The sequence below is a fragment of the Phacochoerus africanus genome, chromosome 9, assembly GCF_016906955.1.
Source record: "Phacochoerus africanus isolate WHEZ1 chromosome 9, ROS_Pafr_v1, whole genome shotgun sequence".
Taxonomy (NCBI): Eukaryota; Metazoa; Chordata; class Mammalia; order Artiodactyla; family Suidae; genus Phacochoerus; species Phacochoerus africanus.
The window spans coordinates 126,591,416-126,612,727 of record NC_062552.1 but is presented as its reverse complement, the minus strand read 5'-3'; the positions used below and the strand labels follow the sequence as shown (position 1 = coordinate 126,612,727).

Here is a 21,312-nt window from a genome sequence, read left to right as displayed (position 1 = left end):
AGCCCTAACCCCCAAACAGGCATCACACCCAGGGTTCCTGCACTTCTGGGGCACCCCCAGGCAGAGGCCCCCCGCTCCAGTCCCCCGGGGTTTAGTCCCTTCGCCCCTGACAGAAGCTGTCTCCAGGCCGAGGCCATGTTCCTGGCTGTAGAGCTGATGCTGATGCTGACGCTTCAACCCCTTCAGGATTTGGGGGAGACGGAGACGGAGGTGGAGAGAGAATCCCAGGGCACGACTTGAGGGCCAGCCCTGCATTCACACAACAGAGGCGAACACTCAGAGCACAAGCAGGGCTGCCCTGGCAGAGACACAAGGCAAGGACCGCATGCCTGCCGGGCCGCCCCCTGCCTCCACGATCAGCAGTTCACTCCCTGTGTCCAGGCTCCAATGCCCCGGCCTCCGGCTGCTCTTCAAAACCTCCATCTAGAAGATTCCTTCCCACCTTCGGAGAGGCCGTCTCTGACCCCGCTCCTCCCCGCAGCCCTGCTTCTGTCTGTCCGCAGGCGACGCGCCCGAGCACAGGGTGCGTTTACTGAGCTGGCCGCTCCCGCCCATGTGAGGCGGTCCCAGCTCCGCCAAGGCCAAGGCCACGCTGTCTCGCCCTCCGCTCCTCTCGGCAGCCAGCTGGTGAGGTGGCAGGTGTCTGATAAATACCTGGAATTAACCAACGGATGGCTGCTAAATGGAGCAGCAGGGGGAACAACCAGCTGCCTGAGGACGGGAGGGAAGCCAAAGACTCCCAGAGAAGGTGACAGCCAAGCTGGGTTTTGAAGGATGAAGAGGATCCCAGAGGGCAGACGAAATGAAGGGTCTGGAGAGGCTGAGAGATGCCAGAGCACAGAGAGCGGGGCGGGGGCAGGCGGGGTGCGGAAGGGCTCCGGCTTTAGGCAGCAGAGCGAGCGCGGGGCCGGCGCGCCAGCCCCCGAGCAAGGAGCTGGTCCGCCAGGCCTCCGGGCAGGTGCGCCGCTCCCCGGCCTCTCCCGCCACGGAGGCGCACATGCCCTCCTGGTACGGGGACGGGTTCTGTCCCTCACTGGCCCTGCGGTCGTGGCTTCGCTCCCCTCCAGGACGTGGATCAGCAGAGCACGTCTCACAAAGCTGCTGCGAGACAAACTGAGCTGCAGTCCGTGCGGCGGCGGGTGGGACGGGGCTGGGCGCAGAGGGCGCTCAGGCTCCCACCGCTGGCAGAACAGCAGGAGCCCCAGGCCCCGAAGGACAGGCTGGGACGCCACCTTGGGCTACTGGCGGAGATTGGGGTCGCGCCCAAACATTCCCAGGTGACGACGCGCAGCGTAAAGCAGAAGCACCAGACACGGCTGCTGAGAACTTCAGATGCCACACCCGCAACGCTGCAACGTGACACCAACCTTCAGTAAAACTAAATAACGAAAGACAAGTGGAGAACAATCTAATTCATCACACACTTGCGGAAAGCTGGGCAGGCGTTTCATAAATACCAGCCGACTTAAAAGAAATCCAGCCTGATGCCATCCCCGCCCCCATACAAACACTTCAGCAATGAAAGAAATTAGAGGCAAGAATTCTCCCACAGGGAGTTCCCATTGTGGCGCAGCGGAAACAAATCTGATTAGCATCCTTGAGGACGCAGGTTCGAGCCCTGGCAGCGCTCAGCGGGTTAAGGATTGGTGTTGCCATGAGCTGTGGGCACAGGTCGCAGATGCAGATCTGGTGTTGCTGTGGCTGTGGTGTAGGCGGCAGCTGCAGCTCTGATGTGACCCCTAGCCCGAGAATTTGCATATGCCACGGGTGTGGCCCTAAAAAGACACACACACACAAGAGAATTCTCCCACAGCACGGCTTGCCCTACCAACGAGACTGAATCTGGGACAGGCAGAGCTGAAGCCATGGTATTGGGCTTTCTGCACTGGAACTTAGTCAGTGGTTTTCCTATACGGCCGCAGAGGATCCCAGCGAACAGCCAGCGCGGGGTGGGCCACCGGCCTCATGCAGTCTTCATCACTGGATATCTAGATGCTTCCCCCTCTTGCGATGAAGACCGTGCTGCCACGAACCCAGAGTCGGGTCTTCCCATGCTTTCCTCTAGGAAGACTTCTTAGATAGTCCGTAGTCGTAATGTCCCTACTTCTCGGCAGGTGAGCTTCATGCAGCTAAACCCACGGGGAAGGGAGCGAGGAAGACACCTTCCCGAGCTCAGAAAGCATCCAACGATACCTGGTTGCTGGGGGTTTCTTTTTCGCTCGCCCTTTGGTATATGGAAGTGCTGGGTTAGGGACGGAATTCAAGCCACAGCTGCAGCAACGCCAGATCCTCAGTACACTGAGCGAGGCCAGGGGTTGAACCTGCACCACCAGAGAGATACCACCAGACCCCCAACCCACGGCGCCACAGTGGGAACTGCTCTGGTTGCTGTTTTAACGCGGACTGTAAAATTTAGAGTGTGAGCAACTGGAGGTGTCTCGTTACTTCCACAGACTTGTCAAGGCTTTTCATTGCGTCCACACTGCTTTCTCAGCTCTGCCGCAAACACCCCCAACCTGACGTTCATGTTTAGGGTGCTTCCCGGCCTTGTCTGCCCGGCCCTATTTGCTGGGCACAGTTTGCGGAGCCTTCAACACAACCCCCATGCCCAGGCCTCTGCCCAACCTGGGCACCGCTGTGCTGGCTGGAGCCGCCTGGGAAGAGTCTCAGGCTGGCGCCTTCTGCAACGTGGGAGGTGTAAACGGAGGTGGAGAAAGCCCGCTTAGAGCAGAGGGGTCGTGACAAGGGCGTGTCTGGGTGCCCTTTGGGGCCAGGGTCAGCGTGCAGGGCAGGCCTGGGCCCAGCTCTACGCTGGCCCTGGGTCTGAGCCGCCTCGTGTCCCTTCAGCAAACTCTCCTTTCCAGAAGCACAGACTAGCGGGTCCTGACCAGTTCAGGGTCAGTTTTCATGTTCTTGAATCCTTCCACCTTCACTGTCAAGCTGAGGACTCGCCACTCCTCCAGATGTCGGAGGGTCACTCTTATTCCGTTAGACTTGCTACGACTAGGAGCGATGTATTGAACGTATTAATCCATAAACAACTGATTTTTTTTCTTTTCGCAGCCACACCCACAGCATGTGGAGGTTCCTGGGCTAGGGGTCAAATCAGAGCTACAGCTGCCGGCCTGCACCACAGCCACAGCCACTGCATAGCCGAGCCGTGTCTGCGACCTACACCACAGCTCATGGAAGCACCGGGTCCTTACCCCACTGAGCGAGGCCAGGGGTGGAACCTGCGTCCTCAGCGGATGCACCACGTTGGTTCCTGACCCGCTGAGCCGCAACGGGAACGTCTTCGCTCCTGCTCTCCAGACCCTCAGTGGGGCCGGTGCGGTGGACGGCCCTTTACTCCAAAGGGACCCAGGCAAGGCCGAGGGTCAGCAGGGAGAGTGACAGTGCTTTAGCCCAATACAGACCTGGCTTCGGGGGGTCAGTGGTTTCAGATTTTCCGTGAGAATAGTGTGGAGACAATAGACGTCGGTTTAAGCAACAGTATAAAGTCATTTGAGCACTAGACTTTCCACCCAAAAAAGGAAGGACGGCACGGCAGGGAGAGGGCACTGAGTGCCGTCATATCCCTGACACGGCAGGCGGGCAGCTTGGGGAGCAGGAAGCGAGTGCGGTGAGAGGGCAGCGCCTTCGGTCCAGACGGAGGAGCGTGGCTGTGTCATGCTGCTGTCACAGGAACTCTGAAAACCTAATCTGCATTTGGGTACAAGAGTCTGACTACGCGGCAAAGAATGGATTTAAGGCACAAGGTGCTAAACTTCAGCCTGGAGGCCACATCTGGCCTACTGCCTGTTTCTATAAATACTCACTGGGACACGTTCTTACCCGTTAACTTAGGTGTCTTCTATGGCTGCTTTCCCAGAAGCACAGCAGAGCTGAGTAGCTGAAGCAGAGGCCCCTTATGGCTCTGAAGGCCTAACCTCTTTACTATCTAGCCTTTATAGCTTCTATAAAGACCCCGATCCAAAGACTGGGGGCCAGGAGTTCCCGTCGTGGCGTAGCGGAAACAAATCCGACCAGGAACTATGAGGTTGCGGGTTCGATCCCTGGCCTTGCTCAGTGGGTTAAGGATCCGGCGTTGCCGTGAGCTGTGGTGTGGACTGCAGACGTGGCTTGGATCTGGCATTATTGTGGCTGTGGTGTAGGCCGGCAGCTGAAGCTCCGATTAGACCCCTAGCCTGGGAACCTCCATGTGCCGCTGGTGCAGCCCTAAAAAGTCAAATGACAGGGAAAAAAAAAAAAAAAAAGACTGGGGGCCAGGAAACCAATTACCAATTAGGAAGATACTGCAATAGGTGGAGAAGTCACAAGGGCCTGAATCAAAGCCGTGTTTAAGAACAGGGAGCAGCAAAACTGCTGAGAAACGTCTACGAGGTAACCGAGGTGAGAGAGCCTTCCAGGATAACTCCCCCAGCGTCCAGTTCACGGCTGTTGGACCGGGCATCCAGAAGAAGGAGCCAGGGGAGGAGAGACAGAGGGTGCAGAAGCCACATGACCTTGGGATCCAAGTCCAAAGGTCAGAAAGAGGGCATCAATCAGAATGACCTCAAATGACCAGCAGGCTGACCTTCGCCCAAGAGGAAAGGGAGCAGGAGGACAGATGTAGGTCCCACTGAGGACGCCCTCAGCGCAGCTGCCCCTGAACTTGCTCTCCAGCATCCAACATGCTTTCTTTTTTTTTTTTTTTTTGTCTTTGTTGTTGTTGCTATTTCTTGGGCCGCTCCCGCGGCACATGGAGGTTCCCAGGCTAGGGATCGAATCGGAGCTGTAGCCACCGGCCTACCCCAGAGCCACAGCAACGCGGGATCCGAGCCGCGTCTGCAACCTACACCAGAGCTCACGGCAACGCCAGATCGTTAACCCACTGAGCAAGGGCAGGGACCGAACCCGCAACCTCATGGTTCCTAGTCGGATTCGTTAACCACTGCGCCACGACGGGAACTCCCCAACATGCTTTCTTTTTATCTTCTCAAACAGCTACTCAAACAAATACAGTGTTGCCAGAAGAAGAACCAAAAAAAACTAACCTGATTCCGCTGTCAGTCCCAGGCCTTTAGCTTTCAGTCTTGAGTGAATAAATTCTTCTTTTTCCTAAAAGAAGACAGCTGTCAGAACTCCCTTCCTTCCTTCGGCTTTCCAACTCTCCTTGGCTAGGACTCAGCTCCCGGTGCTCTGGAGGAGGCTGGAGATGGATTTCCTGAAAAGTGGCCCATCTCAAAGTGTGTCTTTTTTTTTTTTTGGTCTTTTTAGGGCCACACCTGAGGCATATGGAGGTTCCCAGGCTAGGGGTCTAATTGGAGCTGTAGCCAATGGCCTACGCCACAGCCACAGCGATGCCAGATCCAAGCTGAGTCTGCGACCCACACCACAGCTCACGGCAGCACTGGATCCTTAACCCACTGAGCAAGGTCAGGGATTGAACCTGCAACCTCATGGTTCTTAGTCGTTAATCACTGAGCCACGAAGGGAACTCCCCAAAATCTGTCTTAAACCATCTGAACTTGGTTAGAATTTTCATGCTTGATTTAGGATTTGAAAATGAGATGTTTAATAAACTTTGGGAAGTACTGTTTATTTATAAATCTACAGAGTAAGACAAAACAATCCATTTGGTATAGCCTTCCCTAATAGATAAATACACATCACCTTGAAGTCTTTCTCCTGGGTTAGAATACTTCTTCCTCATGTGGTTTTTGATGAGCATGCTGTTAAGAATTCTTGATTCTTGGGAAGAGTGAAAACACATCCCAGACACCCATATTTTCATAAGCACACATATAAGCATATCTACATGTGAAGCCTGCAGTTCTAGTTCTAGCTCTGTTATTCCCTTTTTTTCCTTGAAAGTCTCAAGACCAGTGATTCTATGGATAATCAATGTTTCTTCTTTATAGTTATACATTAGTTTTAAAATCACATGCATACATATGTACAAATGGTCTATGTATGAAGTGGGCCGGGGCGGGGGTGGGGAGAGGGACTGAGCCTCTACCAAACAACTCGAAGGCAAAGTAGACACTAAAGGAGGTTCCGCTGTGACACAGTGGAAACGAATCCGACTAGGAACCATGACGTTGGGGGTTCGATCCCTGGCCTCACTCAGATCCGGCATTGCCCTGAGCTGTGGTGTGGGTCGCAGACACGGCTCGGATCCCTTGTTTCTGTGGCTGTGGTGTAGGCTGGCAGCTGTAACTCTGATTCGACCCCTAGCCTGGGAACCTCCATATGCCTCGGGTGCGGCCCTTAAAAAAAAAAAGGTAGACACTAAAGATTTAGCGCCCCCAAGTGGCCAACTGCAGTATTTCTCATTCTAACACAAAACCTAAACTTACCTTATGAAAAGTCAAATTCTGGTTCGCCCAGAACTGTTGGTTCCATTCCTGTGTTTCTTGTCTTAATTCTCTTAGCTTTTGTTCCAGTGGTGACTCATTTTCAGGGATGTAAAAGTGAACAGGTCGAAGGTTTGAATATTTATCTGGGGGTCCTATCCAATCATGGCAAGATTTTCTTGGAGGGCAGAAACTTGAGACCTTAAACAAAATGTATGGGATTAATACACAAATAAATCAATCTCTAGCATTATAAAATGAACAGTCCAGATTTATTAAAGACCCGTGTTAGCTTCCTCTTTTTAAGACTATGTGCCAGGGTTGGAGTTTCCGTGGCGGCTCAGTGGAAACGAATCCGACTAGTATCCATGAGGATGCAGGTTTGATCCCTGGCCTCGCTCAGTGGGTTAAAGATCCAGTGTTATTGTGAGTTATGGCGTAGATGGCAGACGTGGCTCAGATCTGGTGTGGCTGTGGCTGTGGCTGTGGCCGGCAGCTGGAGCTCCAATTAGACCCCTAGCCTGGGAACCTCCATATGCTGTGGGTATGGCCCTAAAAAGACAAAAAAAAAAAAAAAAAAAGACAGACAGACAGACTATGGCCAGAGAATACCCAAATTAAAAGAACTGTAATAAACAGTATTAACACTATACCAGACATGTTCAACAACAGTGCTGGAACAACTCAACATCTTAAAGCAAACACCTGTACTTTGCACCATATACAAAAATTAACTCAAAATGGGAGTTCCCGTCGTGGCGCAGTGGTTAACGAATCCGACTAGGAACCATGAGATTGCGGGTTCGGTCCCTGCCCTTGCTCAGTGGGTTAACGATCCGGCGTTGCCGTGAGCTGTGGTGTAGGTTGCAAACGAGGCTCGGATCCTGCATTGCTGTGGCTCTGGGGTAGGCCGGTGGCTACAGCTCCGATTCGACCCCTAGCCTGGGAACCTCCATATGCCGCGGGAGCGGCCCAAGAAATAGCAACAACAACAACAACAACAAAAAAGACAAAAGACAAAAAAAAAATTAACTCAAAATGGATTAAAGACCTAACATGTAAAATCTAAAACTATAAAACTTCTAAAACACAGTAAAAATTCAACAACCGTAGATGTGGCAAAGATTTCTTGGATACGACACCAAAAGCACAATCCACAAAACAAGAAATAGATGAACTGGACTTCACCCAAGTTAAAATCTTCTGTTCTTGCAAACACACTATTAAGAAGATGAAAAGACAAGCCAAAGACAGGAGAAAATACATGCAAATCTATAAAAAGGACTTGTTTCAAGAATATGTAAAGATTTCTCAAAACTCCATAAGAAAACAGACGACTCAATTTAAAAACGGAAAAATTTTCTAAATAAAAGTTTCCAAAGAAAGTATTTAGGTGGCAAATAAGCACATAAAAAATGTTCGACATGATTAGTCATTAGGGAAATGCGAAGCAAAACCACGAGCTTCCACTACACCTCTTAATATGGTGAGAAAAACCAAAACAAAACCATCTGCCAATAGGAGTGCTGTCAAGGATGCTGTACAGGAGTTCCCACTGCGGCTCAGCAGCTTAAGAACACAGTGTTTGTGAGGATGCAGGTTCCATTCCTGGCTTCGCTCAGTAGACTGAAGATCCAGCATTGCTGCAAGCTGCAGTGTAGGTCAGAGACGGGGCTCGGACCCAGCATTGCTGCAAGCTGCAGGGTAGGTCACAGATGGGGCATGGATCCAGTGTTGCTGTGGCGGTGGTGGAGGCCGGCTGCTGCAGCTCCAATCAGATCCCTAGCCTGGGACCCTCCATATGCCACAGGTGCGGCCCTATAGAGAAAAAAAAAAAAAAAAAAAAAAAGGATGCTGTGCAGGAGAAACTAGCCCAACACTGTAAATCGGTGATATTTTTTTAGGGCCGCACCCACAGCATATGGAAATTCCCAGGCTAGGGGGTCAAACTGGAGCTGCAGCTGCCGGCCTCCACCACAGCCACACCAGATCCGAGTCACGCCTTTGACCTGCACCACAGCTCACGGCAACACCGGATCCCCGACCCACTGAGCCAGGCCAGGGATTGAACACACATCCCCATGGATACTATTCGGATTCATTTCCCCTGTGCCACAACAGGAACTCCAACTGTACTTTAATAAAAACAAATAAATTACTCAAAAAAAAGTGCTGCCAAGGATGTAAAACAACTGAGCTCTTAAACATTTGCTGGAGGGAAGGCCAAAGGGCACCATTCCTGTGGAAGAAGAGTCAGCAGCCCACGACACAAGTAAACACACCTAACATACAGCCCAGCCGCCCCTCCAGGGTTATTCATCCAAGACACAGGAACACATGTGCTCACACAAAAATCTGGATATGGGAGTTCCTGCTGTAGCTCCCCAGTAACGAACCCTACTCGTATCCATGAAGACTCAGGTTTGATCCCTGGCCCTACTCAGCAGGTTAAGGATCTAGTCGGTGAGCTGTGGTGTAGGTCACAGACATGGCTCGGGTCTGGCGTTGCTGTGGCTAGTAGGGTGTGCTGGCAGCTGTAGCCCTGATTCGACCCCTAGCCCGGGAACTTCCATATGCCACAGGTGCAGCCCCTAAAAAGACGTAAAAATAAAATAAAAATAAAACAGAAGGCACTTCATTCAGGATATTTCAGCATTTCACTCTGACCATTAAAAGCTGCAACTTCCAAAGAACTAAAAATAGAGACGCAAGGCTTGAAAAATTTAAGACAAAGCAACTCTCTATCAGTGTGTAGCTTACTGATAACTTGAAAAAATGTAGATTTAATAGCTAAAATTTCAGGAACGAATGCAACTAACCAGGTGCAGCTGTGCATTTTGCACTGGCCTGCTCAGCAGGAACAGCAGGGGAGGGGTGGAGTGGCTGAGCAGCTCAGCTCTGGCACAATCCCCACCCTTTCCCCCAGTGTGGGGCTGATGGCCTTTCAGGTCTCTGGACCCAACCCTTGACAGTTAGAGTAAGTAAGGCAGTGCAGACGTGGCAAGGAAACCAAGTCACCACTTCGGAAACACAGCCTGGTAGTCTCTGCTTTGATGGCCGCCACGAACCAGTACCAACTACCTCGAGCATCCCAAGGCCCGGGCAGTCACTGAAGGAGATGCCTGAGGCAGCACTACCCGGGAGCATTCTCCTGGTCCTGGACGCTGTGACCCTGCTAGAGCTTCTACACCCCCAAGCAGTCTAAAAAGAGTGAGACTCAAACAGGACAGGGACAGCAGAGGGTCTACTCAGGAAGTGGGCCGCCAAGCTGGCGCAGCCACGTGGCGTGAATAGTTTGGACCACAGAGAACACTGCAGGGGCCGCGTCAGCCCCGCCATCGCTCCCTAGGGTTCAGCAGGTCACGGTGTATGGACGTTCCCAGGCTAGGGGTCCAACTGATGCTGTAGCTGCTGGCCTGCGCCACAGCCACAGCCACGGCAGGTCCAAGCTGCATCTTTGACCTACACCACAGCTCACTGCGATGCTGGACCCTTAACCCGGCCTGGAAACTTCTATACACTGTGGGCATGGTTTAAAAAAAAAAAAAAAAGGTTACTGGCGCTTCCAATGGGGCTCAAAGGGTTGAGAGCCCAACGCTGTCTCTGGGAGGATGTGGGTTTGATCCCTGGCCTCGATCAGTGGGTTAGGATTGGTGTACGTTGCAGATGTGGCTCGGATCCAGTGCTGCCACGGCTGTGGCAAAGGCTGTGGCAAAGGCTGTGGCTCGAGCTCCAACTCGCAGCTTCTAGCCTGGGGGTGAGGGGTGGGGCGTGAAAAAAAGACTGTCGAGGAAATTGGTTGTCTGTGCGTTTCTTTTTGGACCGCCCCACAGCACATGGAGTTCTGGGGCCAGGGATCAGAGCCAAGCCACAGCTGCAGCAACACCAGGTCCTCTAACCCAGTGGAACCTGCGTCCTGACACTGAAGAGATGCTGCTGGTCCCACTGTACCACAGCGGGACCTCCAAAGAAAATCCAACATTGGAAATTTGCTGGAATTAAGGAATTACTACAATTACTATGGTATTTTAGGTATGACAATGTTCATCATACACAGAAGTCCGTATCTTTTAAAAATACATATGGAAATACTTACACGTGAAATATGATGTCGGATATTTGCCAAAAAAATCACCTGGGAAGTGGGACTGGATGGGGGGAGGGTGAAATAAACAGCCATCAGTGAGTGGGTACCTGCGGAAGCAAGTACTGGATACACAGCAGCAATTCTTTTTTTTTCCTGGCTACTCCATAGCATATGGAGTTCCTGGGCCAGGGACCAGAACCAGAACCAAGCTGTAGCTGTGAAAATGCTGGATCCTTAACCCTCTGTGCCAGGCCAGGGATGGAACCTGTGTCCCAGTGCTCTGCCACCGATCCCACTGTGCCGCAGCTGCAACTCCAGCAATTCTTTATATTCTTCTTTGTACATGTTTTAAATTTCCCATAAGTAGCAAAAAAAGAAAAACAAAAATTCAATGTAGGAGTTCCCATCGTGGCGCAGCAGAAACAAATCCGCTAGAACCCATGAGGTTTCGGGTTTGATCCCTGGCCTCGCTCGGTGGGTTAAGGATCCTGTGTTGTCGTGAGCAGTAGTATAGGTTGCAGATGCGGCCCTGCTCTGGTGTGGCTGTGGCTGTGGTGTAGGCCGGCAGCTGTAGCTCCGATTAGACCCCCTACTCTGGGAACCTCCATATGTTGCGAGTGCAGCCCTAAGAAGCAAAAAAAAAAAAAAAAAAAAAACACAGTGTAATTTTCCACATTAATAGAACAAGGGCAAGACAGGGAAGACATGTAACCTTCCACTGGGTGAAGAACAAAGCATCTGGTAACGTTCGAACACCGGCCTGAGAGTGGGGAAGCCTTGGTTTCAGTCCTGACTCCACGGTGTGCCACCAAATACGTCACTTAATCCCTCTGGGTCCCAATTTCCTCTTCTTTACGGTAACAGAGTTAAAGGACACGGGTTTTAAAGTCCACCCCAAATTTAATTTGCCTTCCAACTACTTTTTAAAAAGTTTCTTATTATAGTTGGTTTACAATGTTCTGTCAATTCTGCTGTAGAGCAAAGTGACCCAGTCATACGTACACACACGCATACGCACCTTCTTTCTCTCACATCAGCCTCCATCATGTTCCCTCACTAGTGATCCAATGCAGTTCCCTGTGCTGTGCAGATCTCACTGCTCGGCCGCTCCAGAGGCCACAGCGTGTGTCCACTATCCCCACACTCCCGTCCATTCCCCTCCCTCAGCAACGCTCGTCTGTTCTCCAAGTCCATGAGTTTGTTTCTTTTCTGTAGATAGATTCATGCATGCTGTATACTAAATCCCAGATATAAGTGATATCATACAGTGTTTGTCTTTCTCTTTCTGACTTACTTCCCTTAGTATGAGCATCTCGAGTTCCACCCATGCTGCTTTAAATGGCGTTATTTTGTTCCTTTTTATGGTTGAATAGTCCAGCCTCTTATTGAAAGTCTTTTCCATATGAGAAATATGCACATCAGTCTTAAAATTCAATGACTAGACCTCTCACCAGTTTCTCATTTATCTGGAGTTTCAACTTCTTTCTACGAAATTCATTTGAAATCAAACTTGAGGATTTTGGGGATCATTTTCCTTAATGAAAATGTAAGCAGGAGTTCCCACTGTGGCTCGGTGGTGATGAACCCGACTAGTGTCCATGAGGATGAGGGTCCTGGCCTCGCTCAGTGGGTTAAGGATCCGGCACTGCGTGAGCTGTGGTATAGGTTGCAGACACGGCTTGGATCCAGTGTGGCTGTGGTGTAGACTGACAGCTGCAGCTCTGATTCAACCCCTAGCCTGGGAACTTCCATGTGCTGAGGGTGTGGCTCTACAAAGAAAAAGAAAAAAAAAAAAAGAAAATGCAAGCAAAATATGACACCAGTTGTTCCTGTTCTTTGTAAATGTTACCTCTCCATGCTGAGGGACTGTTTCTGTTCTTTTTGATCTAAAGATTACTAGGAGAAAAATTTTAATTCCTTATCCTTTGGATAAAAAAACAGTATATCCCTTACTGTGCTTGAGTTTCCTCATCTGGCACACGCGCTTCCATGGTGTAGTAGTGAGAGCACTCTGGCCTCCGAATCCAGCAAAAAAAAAAAAAAAAAGTTTCCTCATCTGTGAAACGGGGATGATGATAAAAGCACCAACACAGGAGCTCCCTGGTGGCCTAGCGGTTAGGGCTCAGCACTTTCACCGCTGTGGCCCAGGTTCAGTCCCTGGTCTGCGAACTGCAATCCCACATCAAGCTGATGCACATCTCAGCCAAAAACAGAAAAAAAAAAGAAAGAGCACCTCCTTGACAAAGGCCTAATTTTGAAGCTTAAATAAATCAAAATACGTAAAACTCTCAGAACAGTGCAAGCAAGTGCTCAGTAAATGTTGACTAGAAAAGTCAGGGACATTCAGGACTACAAGCCAGTACTGACGCGAGTCATGTAACCACGGTTCCCTAATTTGTGAGCTCATCAGACTCGCCCTTAGGAGTCCTGACGTTACGCCTCAGCAGAGCTGTGGCGAGGGGCAGGGACTGGACAAACCAAGAATATCAGCAAATGTCCTGATGCCCAGGCGGCATCCGGATCAGTCACATCAGAACCTCTGTGGGGGGAGGTCCCTTTGAGGCTCGGCGGTTAACCCGACTAGGATCCAGGAGGACTCAGGTTCGATCCCTGGCCTTGCTCAGTGGGTTAAGGATCCAGAGTTGCCGTGAGCTGTGGTGCATGTCACAGACTCGGCTTGGGTCTGGTGTTGCTGTGGCTGTGGCGGAGGCCGGCAGCTAGAGCTCTGATTTGACCTCTAGCCTGGGAACCTCCATATGCCACTGGTGCACCCCTAAAAAGGACACAAAAAAAGTGGTACCCTGGAGTTCCCTGGTGGCCTAGTGGTTAAGAATTTGGCGTTGTCACTGCTAGGGCTAGGGTTCGATCTCTCACTCGGGAACTTTTGCATGCCACAGGTGCAGCCAAAAAAATGGTACCCAAAGATTAAGAGAGAAATGAATTGTGTAGGTCCTAAAAGCAGGTCTCTTTAACTCAAGCGGAAAATGAAGAACTAATGAAAAAGTATGCAGAGTGGACTAGAAATACAAGACTAAAACATATCTCTTTAGATAAAGAAAATAAAAGGGTTATAACCTTTTGAAGACCTAATATTAAAATTCAAAGTCTAAAAGACAGCAATCTCTCTGTGCTGCAGGAAGTTAATTACCTAGAGAATTGGCTGTGTGCTCCAGAAGTACACAAAGTGGGGGCCAAAAGCAGAGGAAACACAACCTGCCCTGAGGTGAAGAACTGTTCTTTCATGTTCATCCAATATCTAGCACAATGGGGAACACATCCTAAAAAAAACACAACACAAGTCATGACGCCAGAATTGGGCTCGGTCTGACTCATGGGTCAGCTGCTCCACTTTGGGCATGGTTCCCGTCATCACCTTGACAGGTACAGGCAGCCCGTCAGGTGTGTAGCACCAGCTTCCCTGTCATTTGGACGGCGTGAGAAAGGCAGAGGTCTCACCTTGAGGATCAGATCCACGGTAAGACTCACTTTAACAAAAGGCTGTATGTCAGTGGAAAAAGCCTTGTTTGGGGCTGTCCTTTCTTCTGGCAGTAAAACAAGTTTGGGTAAAGGCTTCGCTCTGGCAGCTGTCTTCACGTTCAGTGTGCCCTCACAGTGCATTTTCAGGTACCTCTCAAGTATCTTTCTGCCCAAAGACTGAGATACTCGGTGGGTTTCTATGTTCCAGGACTAGAAGTCAGGACTGCAGCCACTGTACTGGGGTCTAGGTGATCTGTTGCCCTGGTAACTCCCTGGCTAAACTATGTACTAGAAAGAACTTCAGAAGCTGTGTTTATAAAAGCATGCTAATAGAAACAGACCAAAATAAATGAAAATTTACGGCAGGCACATTTTGGAACTCTTATCGGGCTCTTTTTTTTTTTTTTAACCCTTTTTAACTATCATTAAAAGGATGCTTTCCAGCCTTGCTCCTTAACCTGTTGGTTTAAACCTTAACCTGCTCTCATTTAAACTTTTTTCTTTTTCTTTTTTTGGCTTTTTTTGTTGTTGTTGTTGCCATTTCTTGGGCCGCTCCTGGGGCATATGGAGGTTCCCAGGCCAGAGGTCCAATTGGAGCTGTAGCTGCCGGCCTACGCCAGAGCCACAGCAACTCGGAACCGGAACCCGAGCCACGTCTGCAACCTACACCACAGCTCAGGGCAACACAAGATCCTTAACCCACTGAGCAAGGGCAGGGGTGGAACCTGCAATCTCATGGTTCCTAGTCGGATTCTTTAACCACTGAGCCACGATGGGAGCTCCATCGTTTAAACATTTTATCTGCAGCCCATTCCACACCCTTGGTCCACAGGACTCCCTTAAACAAAACGTCATTCCCCAAAGCAGTGCAATTTATAAAAACTGCTACAGATATTAATCGTTATGGCTCTTCAGTCAGATATGCATATATGCACAGTTTCCAAACCAAAAGAACAAAAACATTCAACGTGAAGTCCTACAAAACAGTGCGCCATCACTTGAAGAAAAGCGTTAATAATCATAAAGACGACACACACACGTGCTGCGCATGTCAAGAGCTCTTTACATGTAAAAACCAGTTATCCTCGACAGAAAGACGGTACGTATAAACTTTTTTTTTTTTGTCTTTTCTAGGGCCGCTTCCCGCAGCATATGGAGGTTCCCAGGCTAGGGGTCCAATCGCAGCTGTAGCCACCGGCCTACACCACAGCCACAGCAACGCGGGATCCGAGCCGCATCTGCGACCTACACCACGGCTCACAGCAACGCCGGCTCTTTAACCCACTGAGCGCGGCCAGGGATCGAACCCGCCACCTCTTGGTTCCTCGTCGGATTCGTTAACCACTGCGCCATAACGGGAACTCCCCGGTACGTATAAACTTGCTGGCCGGCTATGCTATTCTTTTATTCATTTATTTATTTTTTTACTTTTATTTTCTTTCCGCTGTACAGCATGGGGACCAAATTACTCTTACACGTATACATTTTTTCCCCCACCCTTTGTTCTGCTGCACGGCTATGCTATTCTTAAAGTTCTTTCAACAGCCCCGGGACGGCGGCGGCACCCTCAGTTCCACCTCCACAAGGGGATTGACGCAGGGAACTGGGGGGCTCCAGGGCTTCCCCGCGCTCCACTCGCCTGTCCCGCAAAGCCCGTGCCGGCTCCGGGTCCCCACGCCAGGGGGGCTCAGCCGACACCGCAAGTGGCGCGTCGCAGGTGTGAGGGTCCCACAGGGGTCCCTGAGGGGTGCGGCCCGGGCCTGCCGCCCCTTGCGGTCACTCCTCCCGGCCCAACTTTTCCGGGAACCCCACTTACGCGGCTGGGCGCTGCATCCCTGCGCTCAGCGCTGCGCTCGGGGGCGAGCTGACAGCCACGGCTTGAAAAGGGGCGGCGGAGAGGAAGGACGACCGTCTTGCTTCCGGGCCGCCAGGCCGCCATGGTCGCCGTCCGTCGGCCCGCGCGGCGCACGGCGGAGTCGCGACGGCGCTAGGGGCTGCCTTACGGCACGGTCGCAAAGCCCGAGGAAGGGGACAGCGCGGCCGATCGTGCTCTTTCCCCGCGTGTGACCGGCTGCGAGGACGGCCGTCGGCGCGGGCGCGGCCGAGTGGCCGCCTGCTCCTCGGGCTCAGCCGTTCCAGGTTGACGCGCCAGACGGCCAGCGGCGGGCTTGGCCAGGGTCGAGGGTGGGCGCGGAAGCCGGAAGACCTTTTCCCAGGGCGAGGGGCTGTTCGGCCCGGGGGCGGAGCTGCCGGGCCCAGGCGACGGCGGGAGCTGCGGCGGCGCGGGGCGTCGGCAGCGGAGTGCGCGATGGCGCGGGCGGCGCAGGTGAGCGAGAACCAGGCGGCGGCAGCCTTCCCTCGGCGCGGGCAGCAGGCGGGCGACCCCCGACTCGGCGCCCTTCCCCGTTGTGGCCGGGCCGGAGTGGGCGCCGCCCCAGCCCTGGGTCCGACGCGGCCGGCCCTGGTTTCCGAGCCGGGCTCCCCGCAGCCGGCCCGGCCCGAGCCCCCTCCCTCCTCGCCGGCTCCCCAGGCCCGGCCGAGCGCGGCCGCCCCCTCCCCCCGAGGGCCATTGTGAGGTCAGGGCGGGCGGGTGCGTCGTGGGGTCCGGGCGAGACGCCCGGAGCGGCCGCTGCGGCCAGTAGCTGCCGCTGCCACTGCCGGCCCCTTCACCGGCTGCCCCGTTCAGATCTAGCCGGGAGGGGTAAGAGGGATGCAGCTGGGGGCCCAGCTCCGGAGCCGCACCCCGTAAAGGGCTGATCTTCCATCTCGCCACTTCACCCACGGGAAGCCAAGACCAAACCAGCTTAGACCTCTTCTGGGTAAAGTGCTCGGAGGGAAGGGCGGGCAGGGAAGGGAAGAATCGAGGCCGCCTGCTCTCCCTGGGCCTCCAGAGGCGTGTTCTCGGCTCGGACACCCAGAAGGGATTGGTTTCACTTGAGTACCCGACCCCCTCCAAAGAGCTGATCGATAGAAACCCAGGAGCATGAAAAAAGTGCGTTGAGCCATTCTGGATTTTTAATGTGAGGCTAGTGAATGGATTGCTCAGAGTTGTCACATGCTTGTGCGATGTATTTTGGAGGAGGGGACAGGAGCATGATGGGGCCTGGGGAGGTACTAGGCCTCCAGAGCCCAGGGTGGTGCTTTGATAGTCCCAGTCGCCTTTCCCGTGGAGCCCTGTGCCACTGCAGAGGAGATGTTAGAAGGGCTCAAAGGATGGAGAGGACGGTAGAAGCGGGGACTTGGGCGGTGTCTGCGAACCACTGGTGTTTGTTTCAGTGGCTCGGTTCCTTTTGTTTACTTTTTCCGGAAATTAGTCAGAGCTCTTTGCAATGGGGTGAGAGGAGGGTCCTGCTTAGACGTACTGACCTGGAAGGTTAGCAGAGCTACCACAAAGGTGCCCTGCCGCACCAAAAAAAAAAAAAACAGCTTCCAGTTTTAAGACCTCAGATACCTGCACCTTTTCCAAGCTGTTCAGCTTCATGCCATACTTATGATGGCATATGTTGTTTGTTCTCTCTTACAACTGAGGAAACTTGAGGTTCACAGGCCCAGGGCTCCGGCTCCTATTTCCGCAGGGCAGTAGCCCTGGTCTCAACCTCGGTGCAGCTGTTTCGCTGTTTTCATGAGAGGGAATTGATGAGTCGCTCTGATTTCTGTGCTTGGATTTCTTCTCCTTTGGACTGCAGTAGCAAGCTTTTTTTTTCGAGCCTGTCTTTTTAGAATGAGAATTGTAGAATGAATTGAATATGTGATTACCATTCTGCAGGCTTCTTAGTGTAATGTTATCGTTTTTGCCATCTTTTAGTGCTTGTGAAACTGAACACAACCAAAGTATGGCGATGGGAAACCAGCATCCTTCTATAAGTAGGCTCCAGGAGATCCAAAAGGAGGTAAAAAGCATAGAACAGCAAGTAACTGCTTTCAGTGGCCTGTCAGACGACAAGACGTACAAGAAACTGGAGAGGATTCTAACAAAACAACTTTTTGAAATAGACTCTGTAGATACGGAAGGCAAAGGGGATATTCAGCAAGCTCGGAAGAGGGCGGCCCAGGAGACGGAGCGGCTTCTCAAAGAGTTGGAGCAGAATGCAAACCACCCCCACCGGCTCGAGATCCAGAACATTTTCAAAGAAGCACAGTCCCTGGTGAAAGAGAAGATCGTGCCCTTTCACAGCGGCGGCAACTGTGTGACGGAGGAGTTTGAAGAGGGCATCCAGGACGTCATCCTGAGGCTGACGCACGTCAAGACGGGAGGCCGGATCTCCTTGCGGAAGGCGCGGTATCACACCTTAACCAAGATCTGCGCGGTGCAGGAGATCATCGAGGACTGCGTGCGAAAGCAGCCTTCGCTGCCGCTCTCCGCCGACGCGCACCCCTCGGTCGCCAAGATTAACTCCGTGATGTGCGACGTGAACCGGGCCCGAGGCACGCTGATCGCCCTCCTGATGGGGGTGAGCAGGGACGAGACGTGCAGGCACCTGTCTTGTGTGCTCTCGGGGCTGATGGCGGATCTGGACGCTTTGGACGTGTGCGGGCACACGGAAATCAGGAACTATCGCAAGGAGGTCGTGGAAGATATCAACAAGCTGCTGAAGTATTTGGACTTAGAGGAGGAGGCAGATACCACGTACGCCTTTGACCTGGGCCAGAACCATTCCATTCTAAAAATAGAGAAGGTCCTCAAGAGAGTGAGGGAAATAAAAAACGAGCTCCTTGGAGCACAGAACCCCGCCGAGCTGTACCTGAGCTCCAAAGCAGAACTGCAGGGCTTGATCGGACAGCTGGACGAGGTCAGCCTGGAGAAGAACCCCTGCATCCGGGAAGCCAGGAGACGGGCCGTGGTTGAGGTGCAGACTCTCATCACCTACGCTGACCTGAGGGAGGCCCTGGAGAAGAGAAGGGCCCTGGCCAGTGCGGAGCACCCCTCGCTCGCGGCCGTCTGGACCATCCTGGGACACTTGTCGGAGATCCAGGAGGAGGTGCTCGCCTTCGACGGCAACCGAACCGATAAGAACTACATCCGGCTGGAGGAGCTGCTCACCAAGCAGCTGCTGGCCCTGGACGCCGTCGACCCCCAGGGAGAGGAGAAGTGCAAGGCGGCCCGGAAACAGGCGGTGAAGCTGGCCCAGAACATTCTCAGCTATCTGGACCAGAAGTCTGACGAGTGGGAGTACTGAAACGCCGGGCGCCCGCGGGGGACGTTTCTCGCTGCGCACTTGACAGCGATCTCTGTGTGTTGGTGGAGGGCGTTTGGTGCGTCGAGGCCCCATGTGACTCTTGCACATGCGTACAGCAATCTCAGTATTTATGATTTAAGCAAATTATATTCGGTATCTCTGCTGCTCTCGATGTTGCAGAACAAATATTATAGCGTATTAACTTTTCCATTTGGACTGTTACCTGTACGTCGTGGTGTGGTTTTTTGGTTTTATTTTTTAAATCAAAATGGAATGGGGCAGCTTTTAAAGAAAATGTAACGGGCTGTTCAGGCATTAAAATGCGGATACTTCAGGAGCTAGAAATAAACATAGAACCTTAACGTGATAAATACTAGGACAGTTATGAGAAAGGGGGGAAGCTTTGTTTAAATGGAAGGTCCACAGCGCAAAAGCAGTACAATGAGATGTTGTATTTTGCTGAATAAAGCAGGATTTTTTTTTTTTTCATTTGTAAAATCTGATTGGTCCCACCCCATTTAGTAGGGTAGGAATTTCTGTTTTTTGTACTTGTTTTTCCAGATCGTCTGTTCTTTCAGAAACATTTTGTTGAAATGCAGCGTCCGTATTTTCCCCCACTCTCTGAGTATAGAGAGGGGAGTCTTATTTTTGTGCGTAACATAAATTATGGAATTACTAGCAAAAAACCTTTGAGGCTGCATTGAAGAAGGGATAAGACACCAGCTCCTGCCTTCAAGCTGTTTCCGTCTGTAACATCTGAATTTACAGTCTCCCTTAGAAATGAGGAAGGATGGAAACATTTAAGTAAAGTTAATGGACCTTTAAAAAAAAAAAGAAAGGAAACACCCAAAGCCATAGTAGGATAAGGAAGACTGGAGATGAGTCAGCAGTGATTAGGTCATGCCCAGAGGAGCAGCTGTGTCTGCGGTGCAGCTTGCAGTGGGCTTGTCGTTCAAGGCTGCGTGCGAGACAGACTCCATCAGCATCCCCGGTGCCCCGCGAGCAGACGTGTCAGCAGCCCCTGGGGACCTGGTCCGGGTGCGGGTGCGGGTGCAGGGGGGCTAGCCGAGCTCCGTCCCTCACCGGCAGGCGGGAGCTTCTCGGGCGCCGGGCGGGGCCAGCACAGTCTGTCTGTCTGTCTGCGTGAGATTGCTTTTCCTCTGCTGAAGGGTATACGTGCTTCTGTTCGTACTTTTTGAGGATCCAGTTTTGAGGTTGCCTGTTAATGTGAACAGCGGAATTGCCCGCAGCTCTGAGGCGCCTTGCGGACATGCTGTCCCCGAATCGGACCTGCGACCCCTCTGCAGTCGCCTCTCACAAAAGCAGCACCTCAGAGGACATCCTGTGAACTCTACAGTAATGTGCTGTTTTTTCAGGGGTAGTTTGATGACTTTGTGAATAGCTAAAAATAAGATAAAGGAATAGCCCCGAATACCTAAAAGATGGACAAGCGTAGCCCTATAACCATTCGCTGCGTCTCAGTGCTGCCCAAGAGTTACAAGCCCTTGACGAGCCCTTCCTCCTAGGAAGTCGTGTGAGGGTTGTGATCCTGTTTCACAAGTGTGAGGTGCTCTTAAAATGCGGAAGGGCTTTCAGCTCCAGCGCTGGCACAGTTAGATCCCTGGGAAGTGGAGGCTGTGCTCTGACTCGCTTCAGACACCAGGCCTAGACGTCGCGTGAACTTCAGACTTGAAGGTGGCGTGTCAGCTTCCTTTCCAGGCGTCACTGCTCCTGAAGCAGGGCCTCCCCTTTCACTCATCTTCCAGTGTGTTCTCTGCAGCCCGTGGGGCTCGGGCCGCCGGAGCGTGTGCGAGGGGACACGCGGCCATCTGGGAATGCCTCTGGTCACTGAAATCAGCCGATGAACCTGCGTGACTGCTGAGGCACGACGTTTCCTAGGGCTTTGTACCTGGTCATTCTGGTCCCTTAATGAGCCCGAGGGACACTGTCCCTCGTTGGGAGGCCTGTGTTCCTGTGGGCACGTAATTTTTAAATTGGGCTCGTTGTATTTTTATGATCTTACATGAGGAGAAGCTGTACTGGAAGTTACACCTACCCCCTAAAAATGTTTGGCCTCGGGTCTGCATTAAACTGTATCCATGTTCGTGCAAAAAACGGCTGGGAATGTTTGCTTTCTCTACAGCCAGCCAGCACTGCTTTCAGGTCATTCTTCACCCACATAGATTACTCAGCCTGTGAGCAAGTAGTTATGGAAATAAATGTAATGACTCTA

At 52.0% G+C, this 21,312-nt stretch overlaps 2 protein-coding genes across 8 annotated transcripts in view; one reads left to right on the top strand and one right to left on the bottom strand.

The window, feature by feature from the left end:
• The window catches only part of LOC125135215 (cytochrome c oxidase assembly factor 8), a 23,964-nt gene extending 8,073 nt beyond the window's left edge, over window positions 1-15,891 (bottom strand). For all 5 annotated transcript variants that reach the window (XR_007136915.1, XR_007136914.1, XR_007136916.1 and 2 more), the window contains exons 1-3: window positions 15,719-15,891; window positions 6,342-6,539; window positions 5,037-5,100 (exon numbers count right to left, since the gene is read on the bottom strand). Coding sequence is in view for 2 of the 5 variants with exons in the window: in XM_047795066.1 (XP_047651022.1) it covers window positions 5,037-5,100; window positions 6,342-6,539; window positions 15,719-15,841 (385 nt within the window). In the remaining 3 variants the exon portion in view is untranslated. The remainder of the gene's footprint in view (window positions 1-5,036; window positions 5,101-6,341; window positions 6,540-15,718) is intronic.
• On the top strand, window positions 13,877-21,312 carry BAG5 (BAG cochaperone 5). 3 transcript variants are annotated; one of them, XM_047795062.1, is made up of 2 exons: window positions 13,877-13,900; window positions 17,708-21,312. In XM_047795062.1, the coding sequence occupies exon 2, from the start codon at window positions 17,736-17,738 to the stop codon at window positions 19,077-19,079; it is 1,344 nt and encodes a 447-aa protein (XP_047651018.1). In that variant the 5' UTR covers window positions 13,877-13,900; window positions 17,708-17,735; the 3' UTR covers window positions 19,080-21,312. The 3 variants fall into 3 exon arrangements, with proteins under 3 accessions (XP_047651018.1, XP_047651015.1, XP_047651016.1); XM_047795059.1 differs by lacking the exon at window positions 13,877-13,900 and adding an exon at window positions 16,081-16,228; XM_047795060.1 differs by lacking the exon at window positions 13,877-13,900 and adding an exon at window positions 16,510-16,721.